The sequence below is a fragment of the Heterocephalus glaber genome, unplaced genomic scaffold, assembly GCF_053883595.1.
Source record: "Heterocephalus glaber isolate CG9 unplaced genomic scaffold, H.glaber_assembly_v1.0 deba00001442, whole genome shotgun sequence".
In the NCBI taxonomy this organism is placed as follows: domain Eukaryota; kingdom Metazoa; phylum Chordata; class Mammalia; order Rodentia; family Bathyergidae; genus Heterocephalus; species Heterocephalus glaber.
Window position 1 is genome coordinate 52,488,498 of NW_028258296.1, and position 27,938 is coordinate 52,516,435.

General features: G+C 39.6%; 1 protein-coding gene and 1 long non-coding RNA gene across 14 annotated transcripts in view; one reads left to right on the forward strand and one right to left on the reverse strand.

Annotated features, from left to right (window-relative positions):
• Positions 1 to 27,938, reverse strand: part of Spag17 (sperm associated antigen 17) — a 210,235-nt gene that overhangs the window by 146,104 nt on the left and 36,193 nt on the right. For all 9 annotated transcript variants that reach the window (XR_015452066.1, XR_015452061.1, XR_015452062.1 and 6 more), the window contains exons 2-3: positions 27,550 to 27,690; positions 26,880 to 26,966 (exon numbers count right to left, since the gene is read on the reverse strand). Coding sequence is in view for 1 of the 9 variants with exons in the window: in XM_021265754.2 (XP_021121413.2) it covers positions 26,880 to 26,966; positions 27,550 to 27,690 (228 nt within the window). In the remaining 8 variants the exon portion in view is untranslated. The remainder of the gene's footprint in view (positions 1 to 26,879; positions 26,967 to 27,549; positions 27,691 to 27,938) is intronic.
• LOC110350998 (uncharacterized) overlaps positions 9,536 to 27,938 on the forward strand; it is a 96,559-nt gene continuing 78,156 nt past the window's right edge. For 2 of the 5 annotated variants that reach the window (XR_015452071.1, XR_015452070.1), the window contains exon 1: positions 9,537 to 9,729. This is a non-coding gene — a long non-coding RNA (uncharacterized LOC110350998). Of the gene's footprint in view, positions 9,730 to 27,938 lie in introns of all 5 variants that reach the window. The other 3 variants (XR_002397996.2, XR_015452072.1, XR_015452073.1) reach the window with 2 other exon arrangements.

Here is a 27,938-nt window from a genome sequence, read left to right on the forward strand (position 1 = left end):
GTCAATGATGAAAAGATGAAAGGGTGTGTTATTATATGTTTTGCAATATTTGTCGAATTGCAAAGGTGCTTTATTGCTGACCCCAAAAAAGGAAAAACATCCCAGTGTCGTCAAATAAAAATTTGATTGATGTCTGAACATCAACTTCTTTTTCCAATAAGGCAGAGAGTAGTTCCCAACAATGGTGTTAGACTCAGACTCCCAGAAAAGCAGAAGAGAAAGAGGCAGGGTTCTATTTGGGGATGAGCAACACAGGTCACTTTCATGCTACAAAATGTCTGTTGTCTGGCATAGCCAGTAGCCCAAACTGTCAAACTTTGACTTATTAGGACATTATAAATTAAATAGGGCTTTATAATAGTGGAAATGACTATGTTAGCAGGCTTTTATTTCTTGATGACCAAATTCAAATGAAAGATAAAAGTGGATTGACACAGAGGCACCACATGAATGCTACCCCCCTTACAACTTAATGTTGATCCTTTTGGTATGCAGCCTAATTGGGGTGAAATAAGGTTATTGAGTTTTCTTTGGGTGACGACAGCCACTAGGAACATACAGCTGTATTGTCCAGATGTGTGGCACTGACAGCCTGTTTTATGACTGTGTTTTTTACAGCTTGTTTCCCCTAAATTTCACACAACTCTCTAACATCTGGGCCCTTTTCCTTGGAGTCCTATAAGCATTTTATTTACTGCAAAAAAAATAAAATCACGTAAAATATACCATAAAAGTTGTTATGTGTTTCTCTTTATTCGTGTTGTCTCCTTAATAAAGTTCACGTCTGCCTGCAGGACTGTCACAGAAGCAATCTAGTTAAAGTATTGTTTAAGTTTTGTTCTTAAGCTAGCATCATATTTATTTATAACCCTGAGATGAATTAGGTGTTACTCAAATGTTCTGACATGCTGCTTCTCCCCCTGCCTCCCATAACAATCACTTTTTGCCGTGCATATGGTGTCAATTTCAGGCCCTCGGTCTCAGACGATGACCGCCTGCCCTGCATCCCTCGAGCTGTGTCTTGTCTGAGGTTCATACCAGTTCTTGGTCAGGGCTTCATGGCCAGCCCAGCTCCTTTGACTTTCCCTTTGCCAACAGAAATAGCTGAAAGAGAGAGAGATGCATATTTTGCTTCTAACTGTGATGGCCATGTGGATTATCATGTGCCAAAATGTAACTGGACCTCTTAGAGACCACATCAGGGTTTCTGGCATTGCCTGGCAGAATGGGAAATGCAGGGAAAGGATTCCATTAAAGTCATCTTTTCTAAAAACCAAAGGAACAAAGCAAGCACCAGAAAGCTGCATGTGTGTCTAATGGACTACTCTCCAGGAAACACAGCGCTTTGCTTTCATGGCAGTTCTCCTCCTGCTAACTCCATTTAGGAAGATGGACGTGATGGCTATGATTTCTGGGAGCAGGAAAACTCATAGTACACCTGCAGGACCTCACCATTTAATGATGAGCAGACCCAAGATGGAAGGGGATCCTTCAGGGACCACAGGTCAGGCCCTCGCTGTAAAATGAACACTGTTCGTCTGGTCCAACCCCAAGAGTAGGCATCAACGTTTGGTTGGAGATGGAATTTTTTAATCCCAGTGAAACAGTATGCTGACAGTCAGGGTGCTTTGTGACATTCCAAAATATATTCAAATTGGGGTTTCTAAAGCTCAGAGCAGTCTAGCATGGAGCGCCACGAAGACAATGACAATGTTGAAGGGAAGTCAGCCCTGGAATGGGCTACCCAAGTATGGCAGTGGAGTCTCTTTTCCTGATGATCTGTGAAAGCAGGAGGATACTCGTGTGTGCCTGGGGGCCGGGCTTTGCCTGCCTGGAGTCAAGGTGATGGATGAGATGTCTCTAGAGGTGCTCTCTAGCCTCTCATCTCTTGAAGTCTATGAATCTTGCCTCACTGTGTTAAAATGGACTCAACGCACAACAAAACATCCCCCAAGCAAGGTATTTTGCAGGCCCTAAAAAGTATTTCTGGTTTGTCTAAAGCTACCTGCAGAGTTCTAGGTTTCAAACACAAATCTGGCCTAGCATCAAAGTAACGGGGATGCCCTGGCCTGATCTGGGAGAAGTGATGGGGTTGTCACTGGTGCTGTGGACACCAGTGTCCTCTTGACGTGTAGACAGAGACCGAGTACTGTGTAGAGAGAGGCAGCATCAGGGAAGGCCCTGTGGGAGCCCGAGGAGTGGCCTGTATGGAGGGGATACAGGCCAGATTTGCCTGGCCAAGGCACAGTCTGCACGAGCCACTGTTCGCAGTGGCAGAGGCTGGGCATACTTGTTCTCTCCTCTGCTGCTCTGAATAGACTTGACTCTACAAGTGCCACTTTCAGACCACGCTGTGAGTCTTCAGGATCATTCATGAAAATGGGGCTCTGTGCTGAATTCAAAATATGAGACTGAAAATGTTCTTGGTCATGCGGGTCATCCCAGGAGAGCAGAACAAGGAAGGTGCTTACGAATGAGTTTCCATTTAAAGCGCTTTCTTCAACACCCCATAAGTCACAATTCCACCTAGTCAGTAGCCAGAAGTTTGGTATCAGATGAAAACCAAATCCTCAGAAGACTTATGTGTGAAAGACGTTGTTAGGGGCATTAAAAACTGCAGAGGACACAATCTTGAGGGGAAATATACCTCTCTCAGAACATTTCTGAAAGCCTTCTTCTCTACTGCAAATCTTTGGCTTTCTGTAAAGGTCCAGCACCCATGGCCTGAGTATGTGTATATCTGTGCATGAGTTTCTGTATGTGTGCATAAGGAGCAAGATGACAAGAGCTGTAGGTTTTGGGAGGATGAGCAACATGATATAAAGTGGTAGCAACAACGTGCCAGTGGGCAGGGAGTAATTAGAGAAAAATCTAAGCTTCCTATCTAGGCAGAGAAGCAGTCCTAAGTGGATAAAAGCCTGAGTACTCATGAGGCTTAAACAGCAAGCAAGTGTGCTTAGCATGAGCCAGAAATTCACACACACAAACATGAGTCATGGGCAAATGGAACTTACTCAGAATAGGGACTGCTGCCAAGCAAGGCCTGAGAATCCCCGGACTTCCTTATGTCAGGTCTCCGGGGGTGGGGGTTTGGGAAGGGACTGGGGAGACCCTGGGTCCAGCAACCGAAAATGTTTTTTCCCAGGAAAGATGGCTACAGGAGAAAATGATGTCTCAAAGACTGTAGCTGAGGTAGAAAGCCATGTCTGTTGTGTGAAGGTATTTGTTTTGGGCTGGTATAGATGCTCTTTTCATCTTGAGAAGTTTGTGATTCTGAGCACATTAAGGAAAAAAACCCACATCATTTCTCTCTGAATCACTGACCTGGCTCAAAGCTTTACCATTTAAAACAAATGGGTCCAATTCTTTCCTTGCCTCCCCAGGCCCTCCCTCTCTCTTCTAGCCATTCCTCCTTTCTGCAGTACCTGCTCATATTAGTAAGCACAAACATCTGTCTGCCCAGTATGTAGAACTGCCTCACGCATTCCCATGGAAGCCAGATGGATAGATGGATGGGTGGATGGGTGGATGGATGGATGGTGAATGATGGATGGATAGAATGGAAAACCATGAGGTTTTCTGCGTGATTTCCTTGGCATGCTTATAAAACAACATACAGAGCAGCTTGAATCATTGCTTAACTTACATATTAATCATAGAGGAGTTCTGAGGATGTGCAAGAATTTCGGATCTGCATTTCTCTTCCTTGAAATACGTTTTGGGGGCAAGGTGGAGGAGAAGAGGGCAAGGTGAGGCTGTGTGAGACAGAAAGGAGAGGGCTAATAGGAGAGAGATGACCTGGGGAAGACTTTCCCCACGATAGCTCCAAGTAGCCACTCGTTTCCCCTAAAAGAATCCATTGATTTCAGAGCCTTCCTGACCAGTGGGTTTATTGCAGTAATTGCAATAATCCACAATGTATGACTTCGTATCTAACTCAATTTGGGAGGTTAGTGACTTAGGATTGGTTCAGATATATAAAGACCTCAGCAAGCAGGAGTGGATCCACACCCTAGATTTGATCCAGTTTATACAAGACAGAACAAACAGGCTTTGGATTCAGAGAAGACCTAAGTTTTTTTTTTTTGGTGTCACATTTTTGGGTATCTTATTTCATTAGTATATGATTAGTTCAACAAAGGAAGAATATTATTGTTCTTCATCATGGTAAAAAGTCTAATGATGTTCTGTGAAAGGAAAATGCTTCCCCGACTCCTTCCACTAACCCTTCCCCAGAGATAATCACTGTTAACCAAGTCTTGTGTATCCTTTCATAATCCCCTGTACATGTATAAACAGATATGTATAACCTTTTTATGCTTTATACAAATGACATGATGTTATCATATTAAGTGATTTGTGGTGTGTGTTTTTACATAAAAACATAATCAGGGCAGCTTTCTGTGCCAATATGTTTTGTTTACATATGCATTTTTAAAAAAAATTTAATCTTATTGGACATGTGCATTTTTGAATAGGCAGCAGAGTCATACAGTTGTTTGGTTGTTTATTTAACTAGTTCCCTATTGGTGGATATTTAGATTTAGGGTATTTCCTTTTTTCTGTTAAGTGCATTTGTATTTTTGTTAGTAGCATTTCTGTTCTCACCAATGTATAAAAAGATCTTTCCCTACTCACTTTATTAATGCTGAGAATTCTCCAATTACATCTTTGTGCACATTGGTGCTGATGGAATTTTGGTGATGACTGAGATGTTCTGTATCTGTGCTGTATGGTATGGTAGCCACTGGCCACAGATGCCTGTTGAGTAGCTGAGTAGTGCTCGTGAGACTGAGGAGCTGAAAGTGTTAGTTTTAGTTTTTAGCTGATTAAATGGTCACAAAGGTTAGTGGCTACTCTTTTGGTCGGGGGGGGGGGTCTAGATGATAGTGAATAGAGTATCTCATTTAAAATTATGACTATGTAACCATTCCATCACTTTTCCCCTTTTCTTTTACCCCAAAACTGAAAGGAATTCAACTATTCAGCACCATCCTCAGCATATTTTATTACTGCAGGAGATGCCTGCACACATTCATTAAATAACAGTGGTATACTCAGATTCACACAGTGCTAAAGGTGAGGAGTAATGAAAATCTAGGGCTTCCAGGCTAAGAGATTTGCTTTTGGTCTCTAAGGAAGTTTATTCCCCTATGAAAATAAACAGGCTGGTACAGGGCAACAACAGGATTAGAGTTTGCTTCTGAGTTCTTTCAGTTGCCCACTTTTCCTCTTACATTCATCCTCCTTTTAGCTACCTGATGGCTTTGCTTTTTAAATTCCTCTTGCCAGCAAAGCAGAAAACATTTAAATTGGTAACTCATTTTGTTTATTGATACCAGTGAGTTTACTGTATTTTGAGATTTTTATCCTTTATTATAAAATGAGACAGACTTGTGACTGATGAAATCATTTCAAGCAATAAGGAACAGACATGGCAGTTTAGAATTTAGGGTAGGAGGTAGCTGTTCTCTCTAACCTAAACACTTATGGCTAACATTCTTCTGGCCTTTGTGATGTTTGAAGCTCCTTGGTTTCACTGCCTGGAAGTGCTGTTATAGCCCAAGATTAGGTCATGAAGGGAAAAGGTTCTGGGTGGAACATGGAAGTGTGAAAGCACCGGAGAGGGTCTGTGGGTAGCTGAGGGCGACAAGGGTGAGATAGTAACTGTGTATTATAGGAAAAGGGTAAAGGAAACTCCATTCTTAGGAAGAAGACATGGCACCTGTCTGTGAACAAATGTGTACAACGTGTAGCGACTTGGGGTGTGATCATATGTGGGTACTGTATGTGCGTATGTATGTACATTTCCACATGTGTGTGAAAAAAGTGTGTCCAAACTTTGTGTCCCAAGTTGATGTGGGGAATAAATAAGATTTTCAAAAGATACCAAATCAATATCTTAAAATACTGTCAAAACTGATGAAGGCACTGGGGGATTGAACTCAGGGCCTTCATCTCACTGAACTATACCCCTAGCCCTTTTAAAATTTTATATTTGGAGACAAGAGTCTTGCTATGCCCAAAACTGATACTTGTCCTATTGAAGAATTAATAAAAAGAGAAGAATACATTTTCACCATGCACCATTTCTGTCTTTAAAATGAAAGATGTTATTATCATTAAACATTCATCAAATTAAACATGTATAATTTATTTGCTGTCAGACTGTGTAGCTCTACGTCCTATTTTTAAAGTTTATTGGTTAGGTAGCATGATTGCTTATGCATTCTGCTTTTATCTTATATCGCTATGTCTGCTAATAACTTTTAAAAGTCAGAGGAACTATTGCCCCCATGTGTGTCTCTTGTGTATAAAATTTTTGGTGTTTAGAGTGAAAGGTTGCATTTGATGGGCTCCATCCTGCATATGTGATGAGGAGAATGGAAGAGGAATGACCTGCAAATGACTGAAAAGAGCCACGTAAATCTCACACAAAGAGATTCCCTTTAGGAATTTTAGCTCCTTTTTCACTCCATTGATGAGTCAGTTGTCAAAGCCATTAACTACTTTTATGCGGAAGTACAGGCTTGAAGAATGCATTCCGTGCTTCCCAAGTATCACTGGATGATCTTTGGCAAATTATTTAACCCCTTTAAGCTTCATCGTTTTTTAAAAAAAATAATCTACAGCAAGGCCATTCTGAGCCAGGTAATTCTTGGTTGTAGGAAGTTTTCCTGTGGACTATGTGATGCTTAGTGCATCCTTGGTTTGTTACCCTGCTGTGACAACTAAAAGCATCTCCAGACACTGGCAAGTGTTCCATGGGTGGCAAAATTCTCCCCTACCAAGAACAGAAAATCTGTAGAAAAATAATATGAATTATGGTGATATCATAAGACTGTATTGGGACCTAAATGAGAAAAGCCATAAAAAGAGTGAGCATGGTGAATGCTATGTGCATGGCAAACCCTCACTAAGTTAGTTCTTACTGTCATCTGGACAGCCAGGACAGAACTAGAATTCTTAAAGGCACGGCACCCAGGGCAGTGGAGGAAAGGAATGAGGAGCAGTTGGATGGTAACACTTGGCTTTAGTTTATTATCAGGTGGTGGCAATTTAGCTGTTCCATTCACTTAACCCTTTGTCTAACCCGACAGGGACAAATCAAAATCTATTTAGAGCTAGGTGGAGATATAGAGAGGAGAGGATATAAAACGTATCTTGTTACAGTGTAGTGTATACTGCAGAGGGTGACAGAATTAGAAATTATGCTATTCTTAATTTCTCTAACAGAGGTGATGGAAGAATTCTAAGCAGGCTCTGCAATTCCATAGCTTCCTTCCTGGTTCTTTCTGCTCTATTCCTTATGCATTTATTAAGTGCCAACTATATTTTAGTCATTGCATTGCTTGATCCTTTATGTGTCTAGTCTATCCAATTTACATTCTTTAAGTAGTGAATAATTTCCAGTGGGGCATAATTGGAAAAACAGCTGGAGGGAGAAGGGCAGCAGTGAGAAAAGGCAAGGAGAGAAACAGAAGAAAAAAAAAGAGGAAGGAAAAAGAACATGAATGACTGAAACATATTTTCTCACTCTAAGAGGAAAAGAAAATAATCAAGTAATATTAAACTGTCTAGCCATAAATTTAAAGATGACAGAAGATGCAGGTTCCATATAGATCACACTGTCATATAATGCAAATGGAACTTAGGAAAGTGCTCTGAGCACAGCGTGGTGAGCAGTTCATAATGATGATAAATATACAGAGCAGGTGACTCCCAGATCATTTTCAGCTGTCCATAATTAAACCGGTATCCATCTCTCCACAATGTCAGGGCTGTAAAATAATTCCAGTCATTGGACCCCTTACATCTGTGCTGAAATGAAATAATATTTGGCAGTAACAAGGAGTCATTGAAACTAAATAAACAACCCCTTTCAAGACTACATAAAAGTTGGTAACATAATAACATTTGACAGGGATTAAGACCTCTTTGAGGCTGTAAAGAAGTTTCAGAAGCAACAATAACAAATATGGAAAAGGTAGACCTAATCTATGCTTTAACAGACATGTATAATTTGAAATATAATTAATCCCTCAAGGGAGATGTGTATTTTGAACATCTCACATGTACAGTACATGTCAAAATACATAGGAGTATTTTAGAAATGTTTGTTGGGCTTACTCTACAAAGAAGTTAAAAGCAAACAACCTCATTTATTAGAAGGGTTTTTCTTTTTGTGTACCTGCAAACAAAGGTGCATGAAACTGATGTGATGATAAGGAAGAATTACACACACGAGATTAAGAAGGGTTTTGCTTCAGGTGTGAATTAGCAACACATGATTCCACTCCTTTTGTAGGTCCAAGATCTTTTCTTGCCTCTGTTAAGTCCCAAGATGTTGATACCATCTGAAGACATCCTTAGTCTGTCAGTTGTAGGGTCTCTCCCCTCCTGTGAACAGCCCTGCCACTGCTCTCTCCCACTGGAATTATTTGTGTACAGGGTTTGTCTCCTCCATGAACTCAGAAAGTCAAATCCTTTTCTGATTTATCTTTCTAAATCTCCTGATCAAATAAATCCATTCATTAACTACATATAGAAATGATGTTGTTAGAGTTATTTATCTTATGGTTTGAAGGTGAGTGCTTTTAAATGTTTATATTTACAGTTAAAAAGCTGTGGGAACAGATTGCAAGTAGTAGGTTCTCAGGCTAAGTAACACATTTGTGGTTCTATAGCACATCCCGCATCCCATCACTTTATTTATTCTACCTCACTTAACCCTCATCTGCCCTTTGAGGTGGCTACTCTTACCACTCCATGTTGCCAGATAAGGAGACAGACAGGCCAGGCAATCACACAGATAAAATTAGTAGCCATGGGATTATAACCTAGCTTACATGGGTCTAGATGCCTATTCCTAATCATTCTGTGGCTTCACAGCAGGCCTTTTGACCACTTTACGCTTGTCTTGTGTTCCAGTCCCTGCCTAGTCTCTGTGCCCAATCCCCTATTTAGCTGCAAGGATCTAGAGCTTTTTAGCCACATTTTTATGTTTAAATACTCTTGCTACTCTTCCCAGTTTGCTATTCCCAAGTGCTTCACATCCAAATAGCTGAGCTGCTTCTTTCTTCCTGAGACCTGTGGGGACCTTCAGTCCTGCTTTCCTGGTCTCCCATTCCCTATCTGAGAAAGTACTCAGACTGACAGCTACCAACCACCTCCTTAAATCGTCAGTAATTTTCTTAAAATCCTGCCTTCAGTCTGAGACCTTCAGGCAGCACTGAGGTCCTGCTAGTGACTGCTGACTGACCTATGCTGTTGCTCAGATGTCTGTACAGTCCCAGGCAGGTCTCTGTGCCTCCTGCATGCCAATACCGAAGGAGGTGTCACTTGCCCTGTGTGCAGACTCCACGCTGGAGGTTGCTGCTGGCTCATCCACCACACTCCCATGCTTCCTAGGGGAATTTAGCTTTTTTCAAGCATTGATCCTTCTCTTAATTACATCATGTGCCTCTGCAGAAATGCAGTTAAATGGGTGGAACTGTTTGTACTAAAAATAATACCAACCTTCCTTGTCTTTGGTACAGAATGTGCATGTGATCTTGTTCAGGCCAGGGAAATATGAGGAGCAGTTTTCTGGGAATGCTGGACCTGATTTCTTTGGTAATGACAGAGCTTCAGGAAGAGCTCTAAAAAACGGGATTTCCACAGCTACTTTACCTCCATCAGGATGTGGAAGCCACCCTACAGATGAAAAAAGGGTCATGGGCACTGCAGGTAAGCAGGGTTGGAGCACCTAGACTAATTACACCTGAAACCTGCCTAGACTTGTACTTAATGTAAGCCAACACATTCACGTATCCTTTATGCTGGTTTTAGATTTTTATTGATTAACATAGAAGCAAGGTGAGCAAGCTGATACAGTACTTATATGGAGAGATTTATGCCTTCAAATTAATAGACTTAAAAAATTAACCAGTGATTAGCAAGGTGTGTTTCTCAGACCAGTGGCATCAGAATCACCTGGAACTTGTTAGAAATGCAAATTCTTGGGCTCCAAACTACATCTTCTGAATCTCAAACTCTGGGGCTGGAGCCCAGTAGTCATTTAAAAAGCCCTCAGGTGATTCTGAAGTTGGTTTCTTCAGTGCCCTTTCATAATAATGAATTCAGTCTATATGTTGTCAGTTTCACCCTTGCTAACTTTCAGTTATTTGCGTCTATATTGCATCATCAACATCATCATTGTTGTCGTTGTTGTTATTGTTATTATTATAAAAGTCATCAAGCAGTTCATTGCAGAGAACAGCCCTGGGTCGGATTTCTGCTATGGTCCTACTAGCTGTAAAGAAGCTTTTTAGTCCTATCTTCTCTTTCCTTGAGTGCTCAGTACCCCCAAAAGTTGTAGTGTTCACCTTGATTGTAGATAGTATTTTGCTAGGCTGTTGCTGTTGCCTAACTTTTAATCTAAACTCAATCTGCCCATAAATAGGGCATGCTTTTTTGAGTGTTTCTGTCTTCCTCTAATCTCTTTGACCCATTACTTAGCTATAGAATGCATAAGGGAAGTATCTCCTGGCTTGTTACTGGGAAAAGTCTTTATGACCAGAGGAATGCTGTACCATCTCCCGTAAGAGCATGTTTCTTCACTGTACTCTGTGGACCATCTTCCCCAGAATCCCTGGGGCCCTAGTGAAAGATAAAGATCACGTTGTATCTATCCCACAACTTCCAAATCAATATCTGGAGGTGGGGGTGTAGGAATATTACACATAATTAAGCATTCCAGGACTTTTTAAACACCTTGGAGTATAAAACAATGGTATAGTCATTTATATATTGACATGACATGGATCAACTGAGGGGGGCTTGGGGCTTGGTACTTTTGGTGCTGAAACTGGGAAATCCCTACAACTCAGGTCAATGGGTCACCCCAAGACATTCAATTCAAGGTCAGCCATCTTAAGCCTGTCAGATCTACTGTGATAGAGAGCCATTAGCTCAACTCCATCCCTTTGATCTGCTTTCCCTAGTCCCTCCAGCTCATCCACTGACAGCCTTCCAGAGCCTCATGTTCCTCCAGTCCCCAAGCCAATCCTATTAGGAATGACTGTTAGTCTCCTCTCATGTTTGACATGATGACCCATCTCTGATTCAGGATTCAGTAACCTAATAATAAATCTCTTAGGATAATGTGTATCATTTAGTGTATGTGCTAAGCACTGAGCTAACCACATCATTTTATGAGAGTCAGAGATTAAATACTTGTCCTGGTACACAGGAATTGAATGTGGTACTAACCTTTCAATACAGCACTGTGATTCTGGAGTCTGCTCTTCTAACCAAATGTGACATCTGCTGCTCTTTTCTAAATTCTGAGGTCAACCAATATTTTCTCCAGTGAACTCCTTTCCTAGACTGAAATCCTTGGTTTAGACACTTCCTAGGCTCTAGATTCCTTAAGCCCAGATTCCAAATCTAACTACTGCCCGGTTGAGGTGTCTTTCCAAGTTCCTTCATGTGTTTCAGATCACTTCCTATTGGGTTTCACTACATCTATTGGTCTTATTTCCCTTCACTGCTCTTTAGTTAGTTACACTTCTTTTTTGATGTTAGACAAGTATGCCTCAGACCCTTTGCACATGCTATTTCTAGCTTGTGGGAGCTCTTCCCTTTGTAGCCACATAGCTCCACCTTCTCCTTCAGATTGTGTCAAATGTTACCATCTCAGTTTTCCTTTTCAGGCCACTCAAATTAGTTATCCTCCTTCTGCTTCTCATCCTTGTTCCCCTTTTTCTCCATAGCCATATTACCATCTAGCATAATATAAATTTATCTTTTCTATTATTTCCCCTCGAAAATTTAAGAATAGGCCCCTTAGGATATTAGCTTTTATTAGTTTTCACTGATCTGAATTCAAAGTCAAAGAAATAGTAGATATTCAGTAATTGTTGAATGAATTAAATCAGATGACCATTATACAGCTTAATTGCAAATTTTACTTCTACAGTACTTGAACCTCTTTGGTTGTGACTCTCCCACACTTGTAATTTCTGGTTGGCTTGGATCAAAATTTGAGTTTCCTAGGGTGCTCTTTTGATGTTTTTCAAAACTCAGCCCTTTGGAGGGTGAACTATTTAATGTTCACCTCACATGGAGACATGTTCTGTGTTTGGGATATTTTTGTGGTGCAGTCCTGCTGATGTCCCTTTTTACCATCTAACTGATAAGATAGAGCTATTCTGGGTTACAAACTGACATTTTAACGACCCTCTTCATCGTTTATTCATCAGTTTTTTGAGAGCACCTACTACATTCCCATTTCTGGAAATTTAGAGTAGAAAGAAGCACAAAATGGGTAAAAGGTTTTGCCAGCTATTCCTCTCCTTGGATGTGTACTTAAGAGCTCCCACTGTAGACTGACCCCTCCAGCTTTGTTTGACTGTAATTAGTACCTAGCACTGGAGGCATTTAATTTAGCAGAGGTATTCTAATTTGTCCAGAGGCCATAAGACCAAGATAGAAAGTACCTCTGAGCAGGCAGCCAGGCAGGCAGTACCATCTACCTTGATGCACAGGGGAATGAACAAGACGTGGAAACTTTCTGACCACTCCCAGATCACTGCTGGTTTGGTGGCAAGGGGGATTCAGAGTCCAAGGAGGGTGGTCCCTAGTCTGGTGAGCAGGATGTGGGTAGAGGTATGTCTGAATTTCTCCAAAGGAAGGCTCACAAGTACTCATTTGGAAGAAGGCTTCTCGGAGTCCCCTAAAGACACTCATAGACCCCATCACAGAGTCTGGGCTGGAGTCCGCAGCATTTTTAACAAGTGGTTTGAGGTATGCCACTGTAGACCACTGGCACGTGGAGGTGAGAGGAGGTTAGAAAGGGAGTGGCTCACACAGAAGAGCTTCCTGCAGCCAGCCTCCCAGACGCCCTCGGCACAGACTTAGTTTCCTGCTCCCACTGGCACAGGCCTGGCTTGGATTTCCCTTGAGGCTCCTCTTGCAGCCCACCTTCTCAGCAGCTCTGCACATCTGTCCTCCTGAAGTTTGCTGGTGACACTGAGCAAGTGCCAATGATGGCGCTTCCTATTGGTATCCATCATGGCGCTTAAAGTTTATTTTGAAATTACTTAAAGGAAATATCCCCTATCCTGAATTTCAACAGTAGAGGGTTCCTCCTATTATCTCAAAAAAAAAAAAATCTGAAAACAAAATTACATAATCCTTACACTTTAATGAATTCCACATTCACAAAACACAGCCAATAAAAATATGATCACATGTCCAACCTTACAACTTTTGCTTATCAAATTGACTAGGATTAAAAATACAATGCTGAAGAGGGTCTGGTTAAATTGGAACTGATAGAAAGAATGTAATTTGGCAAAAATTGCCTCCAGTGAATTTTGACCATGCATGTCAAGACTTTTAAAATGATTCATATTCTTCGACCCAGTAAGTCTGCTTCATAAATTTTTATAAGGAAACAATCAAGGTCATAACTATTAGTAAACAGTCTAAATTTAGCAAAAGAGGGAGTGGTTAAATATATTACTGAATAGAGATGTGATTTCTATTACATATGTTGAATATTGATTTAGAAAATGATAACATTATAATACGTGAAAAGGAGGAGATAATATAAAACATATAACTTTTATATTGTAAAATAAGGTATATATCTCTGAGTGGTGGAATATGCCAGATGTTTCTTAAGCACTTACCTACTATATGAGTTATGCTTTCTCTATATTTTCCAATTTTTCTGTAATTACATGTATTGGTATTTAAACAGCTAATAAATTATATACAACTTAAATACTATGCATCACTTAACTGTTTTTATCAGTGTGACCCCTCCAGCCTTCCATCAGAATTCTTCCTGTATGCTGATTCTAATGTATTCCTCCCCTGCTCAGAATTTCTCAGTGCTCCTCATGCCTAAAAGGTAGGCCACACTCCCAAGCAGGGCTCAGCTGGGTCTTTTATGGCCTGGCCTTGACCCAACTGCCAACCCCTTCTCCTGGCTATTCCTTCTACTTTCCCTCTTTAGGCACTGGGGATATCCTCCTTTGGAATCCCCAGTCATACTGTGACTTCTTATGCTTGCCTGACTTTCCATGGGCTGATTCTCTTGCCTCGAATCCTAGAATTCTTTTCCTCCCTCGTTGCTTCATAAATTGCCCATTCAGCTTTCAAGCCATTTTCTTAAAACCTTTCTTTCAAAACTTCAGGGCTGGGACTGTAGCTCAGTGGTGCAGGACCTGCCTGGCAAGCGTGAGGTCCTGAGTTCAATACCCAGTACCAACAAAACAAAACAAAACAAAACAAAACAAAACAAAACAAAAAACTTTAGAAATATGTAGGGATTCTCTGTGCACTTACTGCACTTTTTAAACCTTGTTATGATACACTAACAAAGTTACTCATTTCCGTCTCCCTCTGTTTTTTATTAGACTTAAGCAGGTTGAAGTCTGGGATTAACTTTGTAATTGACACAAAGTAAAGACAAATACAATGCATGCTGAATAAAAGGATGAGCACACATATGACACAGACTTTCAGCAACGTTGTTCCTTAAAGAGGAGGAGTCCATGACAGGCAGGTGAGGGCTGACACTTAGCTAACCCTGCTTTCCCATGCCAACCTTGCAGAAAGGCTGGGGAAGCTAGCAGTGCTTAGTTCACTATTTCAGCAAGTGACTGGTATCACAGGAAGTGCTTACTGAGCCAAAGCTAAAAATGAGTGGGCAGGGTGGGAGGGTCTGGAGTTACTATGAAACTGGGGCTCATCAGCTTGAGGCATGCAGGTGGATATGTTTAGTTAGGGAGCAAAGTGGATCTGTTTTGATACAGAAATCCTAGATTTCACAGTCACTCAATAATGGCTGATCAGCCTCTTCCCCTAGCTTTTTGTCTCTTCTTAAAATACCCCTAGGGTTCAAGTGCTTCTAGAGAATATCCTAGTTAATTTCTGCTAATTCTTATTTTTCCTTTCCCTACCAAATTGGGTTTGTTGGTGTGTATTATAAGTTTACACAAAGCATTCAGTATTATAATTGAATTTTATTATTTTATTAGTATTCTAACTTTTTGTGTGAAGAGTCATATGGATGACTAGTAAACTCTCATTCCAATTTCTTCTGCCAAACATATGCCTGCATTTGGCATTGTGCCTTTAAGAATTTTAAGACAAGAGGTAACCCTTGCTCAATAATTCCACTAGAGAAAACTTCTAGAACTTGTTCTTTTGTTTGGAACAATTTTAAGCAAGATAAAGCAGGATAATTGTCAATCTCTTTCCTACAGGAACTGTGTCTTGGAGTGTTTGAAGTGATAAAGGGAGTGTGCATTTGAAGCTAGAATGACCAGGCTTCCATGGGAGCTTCTGAGGTTGTTAGTCCCAGTCAGTGGGGAAAGTCAGTTGACCTCTTTGAGACTTTCGTCACTTGCTGGGTGGTACAGTAACACTATAATCTGCCTTACAAAGTTGTTGGGATCAAAATTTGATGTTTGAAAATAGTTTGTTCTCAAAAAAAATCTTCTCAGTGTGAGTTACTGATATTATTGTTATTTTATTCTTTAGGGGTCCCAACAAAGTACATTGCCTATCTTAGGAAATACCATGTTCCAGAAAATATTGATTTAAAAAACGTGACACACTGACCGAAATACTATGGGAGAAGTTCAGTTTTAACAAACTTACTAGGAGTTATACAGAGCTTGTTGCCTAAGCCCTGGTCCCTGGTACCCCCTACCCCTCCCTGTCTATCTGTGTGCACATCCTCCCAGGATTCAGTTGTTATCTCCAATAAGGAAGCACATGCTGAAAGGGTTGGCTATTCAATGGGCCAGCATTCTGAAAATGCAGTTTCATTTCATTTAGACCAAGGCTTTATGGACATTGTGCCTGATTTCAACATGCAAGTGGGGCTATTTTTGGACAGGTGGAACTTCCATCACCTCTTAAATCACAGGCCACACTGGAATTGCCTGCTCCACCCACACACAGGGCGGGCCTATATTCACAGAACTGGACACTGGCCCCGAGTGAGAAGGAAAGACTCTTCCCCATCGATGACTAATACAGGACCATCTCTGCTTTCAGAAAGGGAAAGTACCACAAACAAACCTTACCAGTACATTTTCCTTTGCTTGCTCCAAAAAACACGGAGTGTGTGTGTGTGTGTGTGTGTGTGTGTGTGTGTGTGTCTATTCCTGCAATGACTGAAGAATCCTAAAATGAACCTCTATAGGAAACCCCTGACGAGGTTCTGTGGATGGTTTTTGCATGGGAAATTGAAACAAGTTGGCAGGAAGAGGAATTCTTTCTGCATAATTCAAAGCAGACATTTTACTAGAGAAAAAACAAATCAGAAATTTGCTGTCAGTCCTTGAAATTTTATTAGTTACAAAAAGTAACGTATTAGCACCTTACAATAAATCCAGAGAGAACCTGTCATTTTGCATCCCTTCTCCCCAAAGGTATTCAAAAAGGAATCTTTGAGTATACAGGACCAGCTCCTCACACAGGGTCTGGGACATGGTGGTGGACTGTGACTGTGTAACGTGTTATTGCCCTCTGCTCTGGTCCTCTGCGGCTCCAGAGGTATGGAAGGAATAAGGAGGAGATCTGGGCATGACTGAGATAATGAGATATTTCTGATAAAGAGGATTAGAATCTTAATTAAAGATTTCCTGATGTGAGTGCGTGGCCCTGAATAGAGGTTGATTCTTTCGTGCCAGTTCTTGGTAAAAGGCTAATCAGGACAAGCACAGGCTTGTTAGCTCGGGAGTGTTTGGTGTAGCATAACATGCTGTGTAGGGCAGCCTACTGGCCTAATTCCCCATCAGAGCTCTACTGATTTCAGACAGCACGAGCCCTGCCATCCAAATAAGTGTGAGGCCGAAGTGTCAACTTTGAGTAAGGGCTTCTTGAACCATTTCGATTTTTCTAGAGAAGAGCTTTTTTTTGTAGGATTGTTTTTTTTTGTTGTTGTTTCAAACTACTAAATTCATAATTGTATTTTTACATATTTCTTGAAGCAATATACAGGTCGTATTTTACTTTACTTATCATGCTACCGAATAGGCCTGATGATGTTTTCACAGGCAATCATATTCATGAAAGAGAAGAATGAAGGGATTTACATACATAAATATCTATCTGAAATTCGTTCATCCAAATTAATGTCCAGTAAGTGTCTCTGATAGTTGCAGTAGCTTTTCAATAAATATAAAGGAATTTCTATCCAATTATCAATTCTCCCAGCCTGTACCCACATTTAGTTTGGTATTTCTTCTTTCTTTCCTTGCAACCAAAGATTGAGGAAAGAGTTAGAATTTCAGGAATAGAGGCCACACTAAAAGGATTTAGAAGCATGAAAATTGTTACCATACTTCAATTCCAGATATGCTTTCTCTCTCTCTAAGGAAACAAGGTCTTCTATATCTTTTTGCATCTTTGACTGTCTTGGTGAGTGTTCTGCCCCTCTCTCCCTCCTCTTTCCAATATACCCTGTCTGGGGACTATTACCCTTTTGGCTGGAAGCTGTGAACAATAATGAGGTCAGCCACAAAGCTCAATGAGGAACAGACTCAATTATAACCAGGGCTTAAATATGTTGCTTGTACATCAAACTCCCTACAAGGTATTAAAATGTCACGAAATAACATAGAACAAATACATTGTTTATAAAATTATTGACCAAAAGCTCTTGAGAGTAGAGACTATGTCTCATTCAATCCTGTGCCCATTACTCAGCATGTGACAGAAAATAACTGCTTAATAAGGAAACAGCTGGAATGGGCATTTGCTGTATTCACCAGGCTTAGGCAAAAGGTAGAGAGCAAAGTACAAAAGGAATGTAATGTAGAATTATAGTATTCTAGGAAAACATTTTTTAAAATTTTTTGATTTTTATTAAATATAAATATAGCAAAAATATCATGAACTACATATGGATATACAGTGTTGAAACCAACTAAATTTCTTTGTAAATCATTTTGTAAATCATCTACAGTTTAAATCCCATTATATAAAATATATAATCAACAAACAGAAAATGGAAGGGACCTAAACCTTAGTAACCAGCATGCCTGGCCTGCACAAGGCTCTGTGTTTCACCCCCAGCCTCAGAAGAAAGAAATTTAATGAGAGAGTGGTTATAATCCCCAATGACTAAAAATGGCAATCATTTCTTAGAATGTTCAGTCATATTTATGCCTTACATGATAGATCAAAGAAGAATGTGTATTAGACTCCACAATGGACATGAAGGCTAGAATAATAGCATAGTGCAAACATCCTTTGACCATTAACATTTCCCCCACTCACTTAAGTAAATGCTAGTTTATCTTTCATTAATCACTTTTCACTTAGTAGAAAATCTGCTCATAATCCGTAGACCCATGTTCGTAACACCACTATTCACAACAGCCAAAGGGTTGAAGTAAACTAAATGTCTATCAATGGGTGAATGGATAAACTACATGTGGAATATACATTCATTGGAATATTCTTAAGGCCTAAAAAATAAGGAAATCCTGACACATGCTACAACCTTGAAGCCATTATCCTATGGGAAATAAATTAGCCACAGGAATACAAATCTGAGTGTACTTATGTCAAATATCTAGAAACTTCAAATTCATAGAAACAGAAAGTAGAATGATAGTCAACGGGGGCTGGAAGTAGGGGAAATGGGAGTCACTATTTATTGGGTCTATACTTTCAGCTTTGCAAGATGAGAAAGGTGAGATTGTTTGTACAATAACATGAATATATTTAACACAGCTGAAGTGCACACTTAGACACGGTTAAGATGGGAAATTTTATGTTATCCATTCTCACCATTTTTAAAAAACTGCTCATGGATATGATTGTAATATTTTCATGTTCCCTAAAGTATAAAACTCCATCATTTACTATAACTGAGAATAGTGACTTTTTAAAATATAATATTAATAATAATGAAATTACAGGAAAATAACTAATTAAAGACACTTGCTCTATACCAGATACTAAGTATTTTATATTTACCATCTTGTTATATCATTGCTACAGCTTTATGAGCTTGATACAATCATTTACACTAACTGTACAGAGAGAAAACTCAGGTGTAACAGGGTTATATACCTTGTCTAAGATTACACACCAAGAAAGTAGTAGAACCAGGGCATGAGCTCAGGCAGTCAGATTTGGATAGGTACATCTAACAACCAGGTATATCTCACCCAATGAGCACTAGAGAAATACAAATCTCACTAATTAATTTAAGATTTCAGACAGGTCTCTTTTCCCTTCCACACTTGCAACTTCGTTGAATATATATTAACTTCTCTTTTTTTCCTATTTTTTCCTCCTTCCCTCCCCTAAAGAGAAGCTCAGTAATCTTAACCATATAAATCCTACCTATACGAATTAAATGTTTTAGTTGACCCAAAGATTTGGGCAAAAGCCTCTCATCCAAGTGGCCCAAAGTTATTTGATCACTTCATTATCTGCAGATATACCTTTCTTTTTGCCTTGAGTTGAAGGAAAAGTAATAAACATATCATAGAACTACTGAGAGATTTAAAATTTAATTCTAATTGAGTAACAGTAACTTGTACTTAATAGATGTTATGCTTCAACAACTAGTTTCAGAGTTTAAACTATTTATCTTCGACTCGAGTGTGATACAAGCAGAAGGAACAGGGCTTTTGACTCAATAAGTTACTTAACTTCTCTGAGCTCCAGTTTCATCACTGTAATCATCTCCTGGCAGGCTGGTAAGATTAAGTTAGCTAATGTATATGAAGCACCCAGCACACAAAACTTGGAATAAGCTAAGTGTTTAATAAATGTTTGCCACCCTTACCATGATCTATAAATGCAAGTTATCTACAGGAATGAAGTTATTAGCCTTCCAGATTCCTTCTATAGCATTCCTCCAATAGTGGTGGCTCAAGAGTACAGTGTTAGAGAAGCTAGCATTTGTTGGAGATGTGGAAGCCATCCTGTTAGATGAACCTTGCATTATTCTTGTGGCTGGTCCTCACTGACTGAGAGCCATGGCCTGGAACTCTGGACAAGGTTCTTGCCTTGCCAACAAATCTCCTAACCAATAAGCCAGTCTTTGTATAGTTGAGTTTCTTGCTGCCAAATCCCAGGCTCCTTGGCACCACATACTATACCTTCCTGTGTCTACTTCCCCTCCTCTACTGGAGACCATCTGCCACGTGGGCTTGGTCAGATGCCTGTGCCCGAGGTTGGACAAAAACTGAGGTGTGACTGGGATTTCTGGAATCCTTTTGCTTGAGTTGTGCTCTGCTTGGAAAACCGAGCCTCAGGTTTCCCAGCTGATAGGCAAACATATTTGCACTGTGGGAGCCCATTTCTCTAGCAACGCAGTCTTGACCTTCTGCTCCTTTCTGGCTGGTCTGGACTTGACTTTCTTTGCGAGGCTCTTTTGGTCTCCTCCAGAACATGGAGGCTGAGGCTGATAGCACATTTTACCGGTGTGACAGAATTCATCTGGTGGCACTCTTCACAACCTTTCACTTGGTAACAGTTTCTAGTACTGTTCTTTTTGCCCTGTCTTTCTTTCTTTGGGTGAGAAATGCCTCCCTCCGAAGCCCCAGTTTTGGGCACAATAACTCCTGGATTGTTTTTATAGTCCCGGAGTAGTACTTCTTTGTTATAGCTCAATACTCCTAAATTTTGTTCCAAGTCTCATTATTTTACACGTATAAATATCAGGTTGTATTAATTGGTTCCAGCTTTAAAAATGTTCCGTCAAGGGTTATTTTCTGTTATTTTGAAAGTGGTTTCCAAACCTGGAGTGCCAAGGACCTGACGTGGGCCATGTTCTGTAGATATCCCCGAAGGTATGATGTACAACAGAAAGTATACACAGATCCCGGTCTTCACCGTATTCTTTGAAGACTGATGGCCATAATAGCTTCAAAGAATTTCAACAAGTTCCTAAGACATGACCTTCCCTTTCCAAAAACCACGTTGGCCAGGCTTGCTTTAATTAAGCTATGCTTTTCTAAGCATCCTTTTACTTGATCTCCTGCAGCAGTTTTTAATACTTTCCCTACAAGTGAAGTTAAACTAACTGGCCTGTAATTTCCTGGTGTGTCCCTAAGCTCTAAGAAATAACGGCATTAGGTTGGCTACCTTCCAATTTTTCCAGATTTTTGTTTTGTTTTGTTTTATAATGCAGGATGGAAAAGGCCAGAGAATGCTTCCTGTCTCTCTTTTCCTTCGTTTCTTCCATGACATCCTGCTCTTTCTATTCCCAGTAGATCTGCCATTTTAATAACTTCAAACTTCTTAGATGTTGTCACATATTATTTGTCCCTATCTGTGAAGCATGTTTTTTTTTTCATTTTTCACTTTGACAAGGGCTACCCCCCCTCCAAAATAAGGGCTTATTATTAAGTGAGTAGACTGTTAATCTGAGGCACCATTTAAGAATTGAGTTCCATATTAGGAATCTAGAAAGGAACAGCAAAGTAGATTTTAAGTAGATCTCTGTTCTTACTTGTGAATTATTATGAATATGTGTTGGGAAAGACCTGAGAAAAATATGTCCACATAGCCATGAAACAGGAACCGAAAGTGGAATCAGTGCACCTGGGCATACTACTCCAATGTACTAGCAAAGTACAGTATCTTAAAAATGTGATGGAATGAATAAGAGCTGAAGATACAATGTTTGTATCCCGTACCTTTTTAAATAGCATTTGATCTATTATTTTTTAGTCTAGTAATATACAAATCTTTCCACATTTAATGACCTCCTAGTTGCAACAGAAAGCCAGCAGAATTATTTTCCTTAAAGACATATTTGTAAAAAAATAAGTTCTTATTTTCTTACTGAGACAAGAGAAAAATAAATAATCATTTGCATGCCTACAATTGTACCATATCACTTAGTTTTTAGGATTGTCTGAGTTCTTTATTGTAGAGAAACTGAAAACCGACTGTTTTGAAATAAGTTAGTCATTAACTTTAATAAAGCATAAACCCTTTATTCTCCAGGGAACAATTTTGTTCAGCAGTTCTTTTACATAGACAGTTTTGAGTGACCATTAATATCTTCGCTTTTAATTATGATCAGGACTCAGTATGCCTGCAAATGAAAGGTTGGATTTTCAATGTGGGCCAGAAGGCACACCATACAGAAAAATGTCCGTCCCGATTGACCAATAAGTTTAAGTTCAGTCAGGAAACAAAAGTATGTACTTCTTTCAGTGTTTGAGATGTCTTCTTATCAATATCAACTTTAGGATTTTAAAGTTGTAATTAAAAGATATCCAGGACTTATCATGCCTAGTTAGGGTATAGTGTACCATGGAACAACAAATCTAGTATACAAACTGTGATCAAAATATATGGGGAATGCTTAAATTTAAAAAAAGTATTACAGTAAAAGACACACTGTCATTAATATCCCTCAAAATATTCCTCTTGACTTTGAACTCACTAGTCCCATTGTTATTGCCACTTTCTGAAGCAGTTCTGGAAGTCCTCTTTTGTGAATATCTTTAGTTGAGATGTTGTGGCTGCTTTGATGATCTGAACTGATTCAAAACCTTGACCTTTCATGCTCATGTTGACATTGGAAAAGAGCCAAAAGCTGAACAGTGCCAGACTTGTGAATAAGGTGGATGAGGACACACCGTAATATTTCACAAGCCTGCCTCTCGGTTGGACGGCACTCAGCAGCAGCATCCACTGTATGTTTGATCATAACTCGTAAAGTCACTCCTGAAGGAAGAATTCCAGAACTGCTTCAGAAAATGGTAAGAATGAAGGAATAAGTGTGTTCAAAGCAAGGGGAAGTAGTCTGAGGGGTCTTTATGGCTTAATTTATTTTGATACAATAAATTTCTTTTTAATTTAAACATCCACTATGTTTACTGATCACCCATTTACATTCATTCAGTCTTCTTCGTTTCCCGTGGCATTGCTTGATCTACTCCTTTCCCTTAGACTGAATGTCAAGAACTACTCACCCGATGTGAGAAACTAAAAGTGTAAATAAGGACTGAAATGTATAATAGGTAATGTGAAATAGGAAGAAAAGGGGCAAAGGGGAAGGAGGTGGGAGGGGTAGGGGAAAGGAAAGAAGGGAATGGAATTAATATGAGAAAATGGAAAAATAGGAAAAAAATCTTTGTAAATAGGGAGGAATGGAGGGGTTAAAGGGAGGGCTGGCAAGGGTGAAAGATGGGAACAAAGAGAGACTATGTAAAGGTACAAATTTCCAACAATGAATGTCATTATATTGTATACCTAAAATGTACCATTGATTAGAATGACTAATCGATAATGCAAAATAGGAAGAAAAGGTCCAAAGGGGTAGGTGTAGTGGGAGGGGTGGGGAAAGGAAAGAAGGGAAAGGAAAAATGATGAGAAATGGAAAAAATGGAAATAAAGTCTTTGTAAATAGGGAAGGGTGGAGGGCGTGAAGGGAGGGCTAGGAATGGGGAAAAAATAAGAACCAATATACATTATGTAAAGGTACAATTCCCAATGAGAAATGTAATTGTGTTGTATACCTACAATGTACCAATAAAAGAATTTAAGAAAAAAAAAAAAGAACTACTCACCTGAGGTGGACAGCTTTGAGACTGATGAAACTGCTGGGTTTGTGGTAAAGGGAAAAACTTGAGACTGTGTATTGTAAAAATTCAGGTTCTTGCAATTTCTAATTTCAATTTTCTAGTTAGCAGATTTCCTACATTGTGTATGCCTCTGTTTCTCTATGTATTAAATGAGGATATTTAGATGTCCTGGTCCAACTATGATGTGGGTTAAGTAGGTTAATATTTTTAAAGACCAAAATTATTAGGCTCCCCATCCTATTCCTTCAAATGCTTTTTCTCCAAAATGTCTTCTGGATCACACCTGTCCCTCCACCCTCATTCCAGCTAAGGATAGTCTCATTCTCCCTTAAATTCCAACACTTCATCTTTGTCCCAAGTACTTCACTCTTTCCTGCTTTGTGTTACTTAACAAATTTTTATTGAATCCTCCTTAGGTCCCAAGTTTAGGTACATATATTAGGTACATATAGTTTTTTCTTTTTTGTCTTTGGTCCTTAAGCTTCTCAGGGTTAGACCCTTCACAAGTATTTGTCTTCCCTCTTCCCTCTCTATTGCACTTACAGTGCTTGAACATAAATGTTTCTGTTAATAGTTGTCAAAACTGGCCAATATATAGTGTGGACAATACAGGTGTATCTCTTTTCACACATGTCAACATCCTCAAACAGTACCGCATGTTGGGAATGGCGCTTATATGCCAGTGCCTAGGAATATCCTCCTCCTCATTATCAATTAATATAACAATAAAGGAATAGATTTTGTTCCCATTCCTCCATGAGTCCTTGGAGCACTTCCTGCTAGACCAAAAGATGATTTCCAAAAAGAAGAGGTGAATGAATGAATAAGCTGAATGATGTTATTGTGGAATAAGGGCAAATCTAAGCAGGTTTTGAAAGAACTATAGCTTATGAATGAATACTCATATATATAATATATATCATGGCTAGATGAAATTCTAAGGTTTCACGGGAAATCACACAATTTCAAACGAGGCTGTGTGTATACAACACCAAGTCATCCAAATGAAGCCTTAAGCAAATCATTCAGGAATGTGGCCTTTGCTAGTCCATTCAAGTCTTCACTGAAAAGACATCATGTGGTTCTGACCCTATTTTACTACTCATGGAAAGCTGGGCTGTAGTGAGGTCTCACTATCAGTGGTTGCCCCTAATCAACCACAAGCTGGGAAACCAGGAAGCCAAACGAGATAATTGCATTTAAAGTAAGAGCAATAAGGCTATGACTTCAGGTCAAAAGGAGCATCCTACAAGTAGAAGTAAATATAAGCATTTAAGTGGATGCTTCTTTATGATGGATTTCTTTTTCTGTCCAAAATGGAGAACAGGAATGTTTTCCTTTCCAATGAAAGGAAACAGGACTCTAAAATATCCCATGGAACAAGCACTGTTTGTCAGATTATCTGTTCTTTCCCATTGCTGAGTTTCCTCAGAGAGAAAGTAAATGTAAAATTTCTTAAATAGGCCCTCATGCGTTTACCTGTGGCAGGTGTCCTGGCTGCAATAGATCACATGAGACTTTAAACAGAAGTAGGTTCACGAACACAGTGTCTCACATGGCTTGAAAATCCAGAAGTCCCAAGAGATGCTGGCTTCTGGGTCTCCCATGGCCACCACTCACAACTACCTTGGTGCTCTACAGTCATGGCCAGTAGCTTTTCAGTTCACTTGGGATAAGGAACTAGGAGACAGAGTTCTGGAACAGGTCCTCAGTGTGAAGGGACTGAATGAGAAATGTGCCCCTCTTCTTCATATGTGCAATCCGTCCTCGGATGATGCCAACCAGGAGCCTCCATTTGCTTTATGTTCTTTATCATTTTGCCACAGTGATGGACATTAATGAATATCTGGTGCACCCGTGGTCCAAGCTTCATGGTGCTCCACCCTGCCTTCTCTTTCCTTCTGGAATCACTCAGAAAAGGGTATGTGAGCGGGTGTGGGAGGCTTATTGCCCGAATGCTCCACTGGAAGAATGTGGGAAAGCCAGATGTGAGAGGGACCTCCCCTGAGTGAAGAATATGCAACCAAGAGTCCCAGCACATATTGGAGGGGAATGGCTGCTAACTTAACTCTGGATTTGTAGCATTGTGCTAGCCCACATCCAAGTCAAAATGCCTGTCCAGATTAAATGTCAAACTGCCCTGTTATCATCTCTGATTTTTACTGAGCATCTTTGAAGAAGAAAGAATCCTTTGGGGAGCTAATTGATCCCAGGCCTGAAAATTGGACCTGAATTTCTATGGCTACTTCTGAAGAAAAATTCCAGTATTTTAAATCCAGGTATTACATAATGTTTCAGCTGGAGAATACACGTCAGAACATCACAACAAAAGACAGACTATGTTATTTGACTCTGACAGCACAGAGTAAGTTTTCCATGGTTGCAAGAGGAGTATAGCATGAATTAATGACATAAAATTCACAGTATTTTCAATTGTGAGTAACTCCAGAAAAACTTGTTCAGATAGTAATACTCAGGTAATACTAAAGAGATCATTATAGAATCATCCCAGACCCAAGACACATAAAAACTTTAATATTCACCAACAAAATAAAATGCTGACACATTTGTCTCAGAAAGATCCAAAAATCTTTATGTTTTAGTTCTGCAGAGCATTAGAATTAGACATTCTAATTAATCACTAGAGTTTTATAGGTTTGTATTTTTTGCAAGATGTAAGTTTAATATTAGCAAAGCAGGGTGAGAAGAAATCCCCTGTGCTGAGCATGAGTTCTAAGTTTTTTGCAGATGCCAGATTTCCTATCAAGCGACTGCCAGAAATGGTATGGACCACTAATCTGAAGAATATCACTATTTTCACTTCAACTAAAGTCGGATATAAAATATGCACAAAGTCCAAAAACTGATGGAAAATTATTCCAGCTGTGGCTCTGTCTTATACAAGAAATTCTTTCTTATTTCTGTGGTAAAATCAACACTTCGTGATACCTTAATAATGACTTCCTTTAATATCTGCACATATTCAATAATTAGCATGAAAACATATGACTCTACACTTTTGTATAGAACAGTTTCTGATTTATAGTTTTCAATTGAATGCAATTATAGTTTAAAGAATGTAGGACAATTTTATAATTAAAGGAAGATTTTGCTTAAAATGAGGTAGTTTGTGGTGTGTGTGTGTGTGTGTGTGTGTGTGTGTATCTACCATCAGAAATAACATGTCTTCAATGAGAAGCAGGAAATTTACTTTAAAAAATGAATAAAAGGTCAATCTCATTATCACTTCAGTTCTCATTTCTAAAAATTACAAAAATCTATTCAATAAACACTTTCACCTACCTCATAAAATACTGGAGCATTACTGCCAGCAGCTTTTCTTGCCTTTTTAGATGAAACGGTTCTGGCAAGTCCACTTATTTCATTGATCTGAAAGAAAGTTAAATTTACATATCGTGACAAAAATGGCTTAGTTAAGGAATACCTCAATACATGTAACCCTCAAATACCTAGGTAACTGAAGTGGTTGGTGAGCCAACTGCGGAAGTGGTACCCACCAATGAGGTGGAGTGTTTCTAGCCACCTCAGCAAGCTGTTGGTCATTGTGTGGGTTTGTGCCATCTGAGAGAGCTTCTCTATGTTATCGTTCCCCTCTGGTCCCCTGACGGCTGTGATGCTCCTTAGACTTCATTTTCCTATTAGTCATGTACCTTTTCGGGAACCGCATTTAGTCTAGCCTTTTGTTATTGTTTAACATTTTATTAAGCAATTCCTCAGAGAACCTAGCATGGTGCCCAGAACTGGCCACAGAAATCTCTGTCAAATGCACGAATGTTGAATGGGTGACCTTAATGAATGAAAATTACTTTTGCCAAACTAAACAATTCAAATTTATTCTAGTCAAATATTTATTTGAAGTAATGCACCAAAATTTACACAACAGCCCAAGAATATGCAAATTTTAACATTTAAAAAAGTCTCTGAGGGGTACTGAGGAAGGAAAGCACGGTACCTGCTGGAGAATGCCTTGCCATGAAACTATACTGAAGAGTTTGCGCTGAGGGACTTCGACAGCCAAGGTGAGGGCTTGAATGAGAAGATCATCTTCAATCTGGTTACCAACCACAAAAGCAATGGAGGCCTTCCAATCGTTCTGTCACAAAATCAGATGGAATTAGACACTAAATGTTCCCGATCAGGTAATTTTGTGTGAAATGTATTTCCACTGCAAAATGGCACTTTTCTATAAATCTTACCTAGACAGGGTTAACTTTGTAGAAACATGAGTCTTTGAAGCAGCCACAAGGCGGCAGTATTGTGCCAAATTTCACACCACTTGGGTTTAAAACAAAACAAAACAAATTTTTCTTGAGAGAAAAAAAAAACCACAAAATTTTCTTG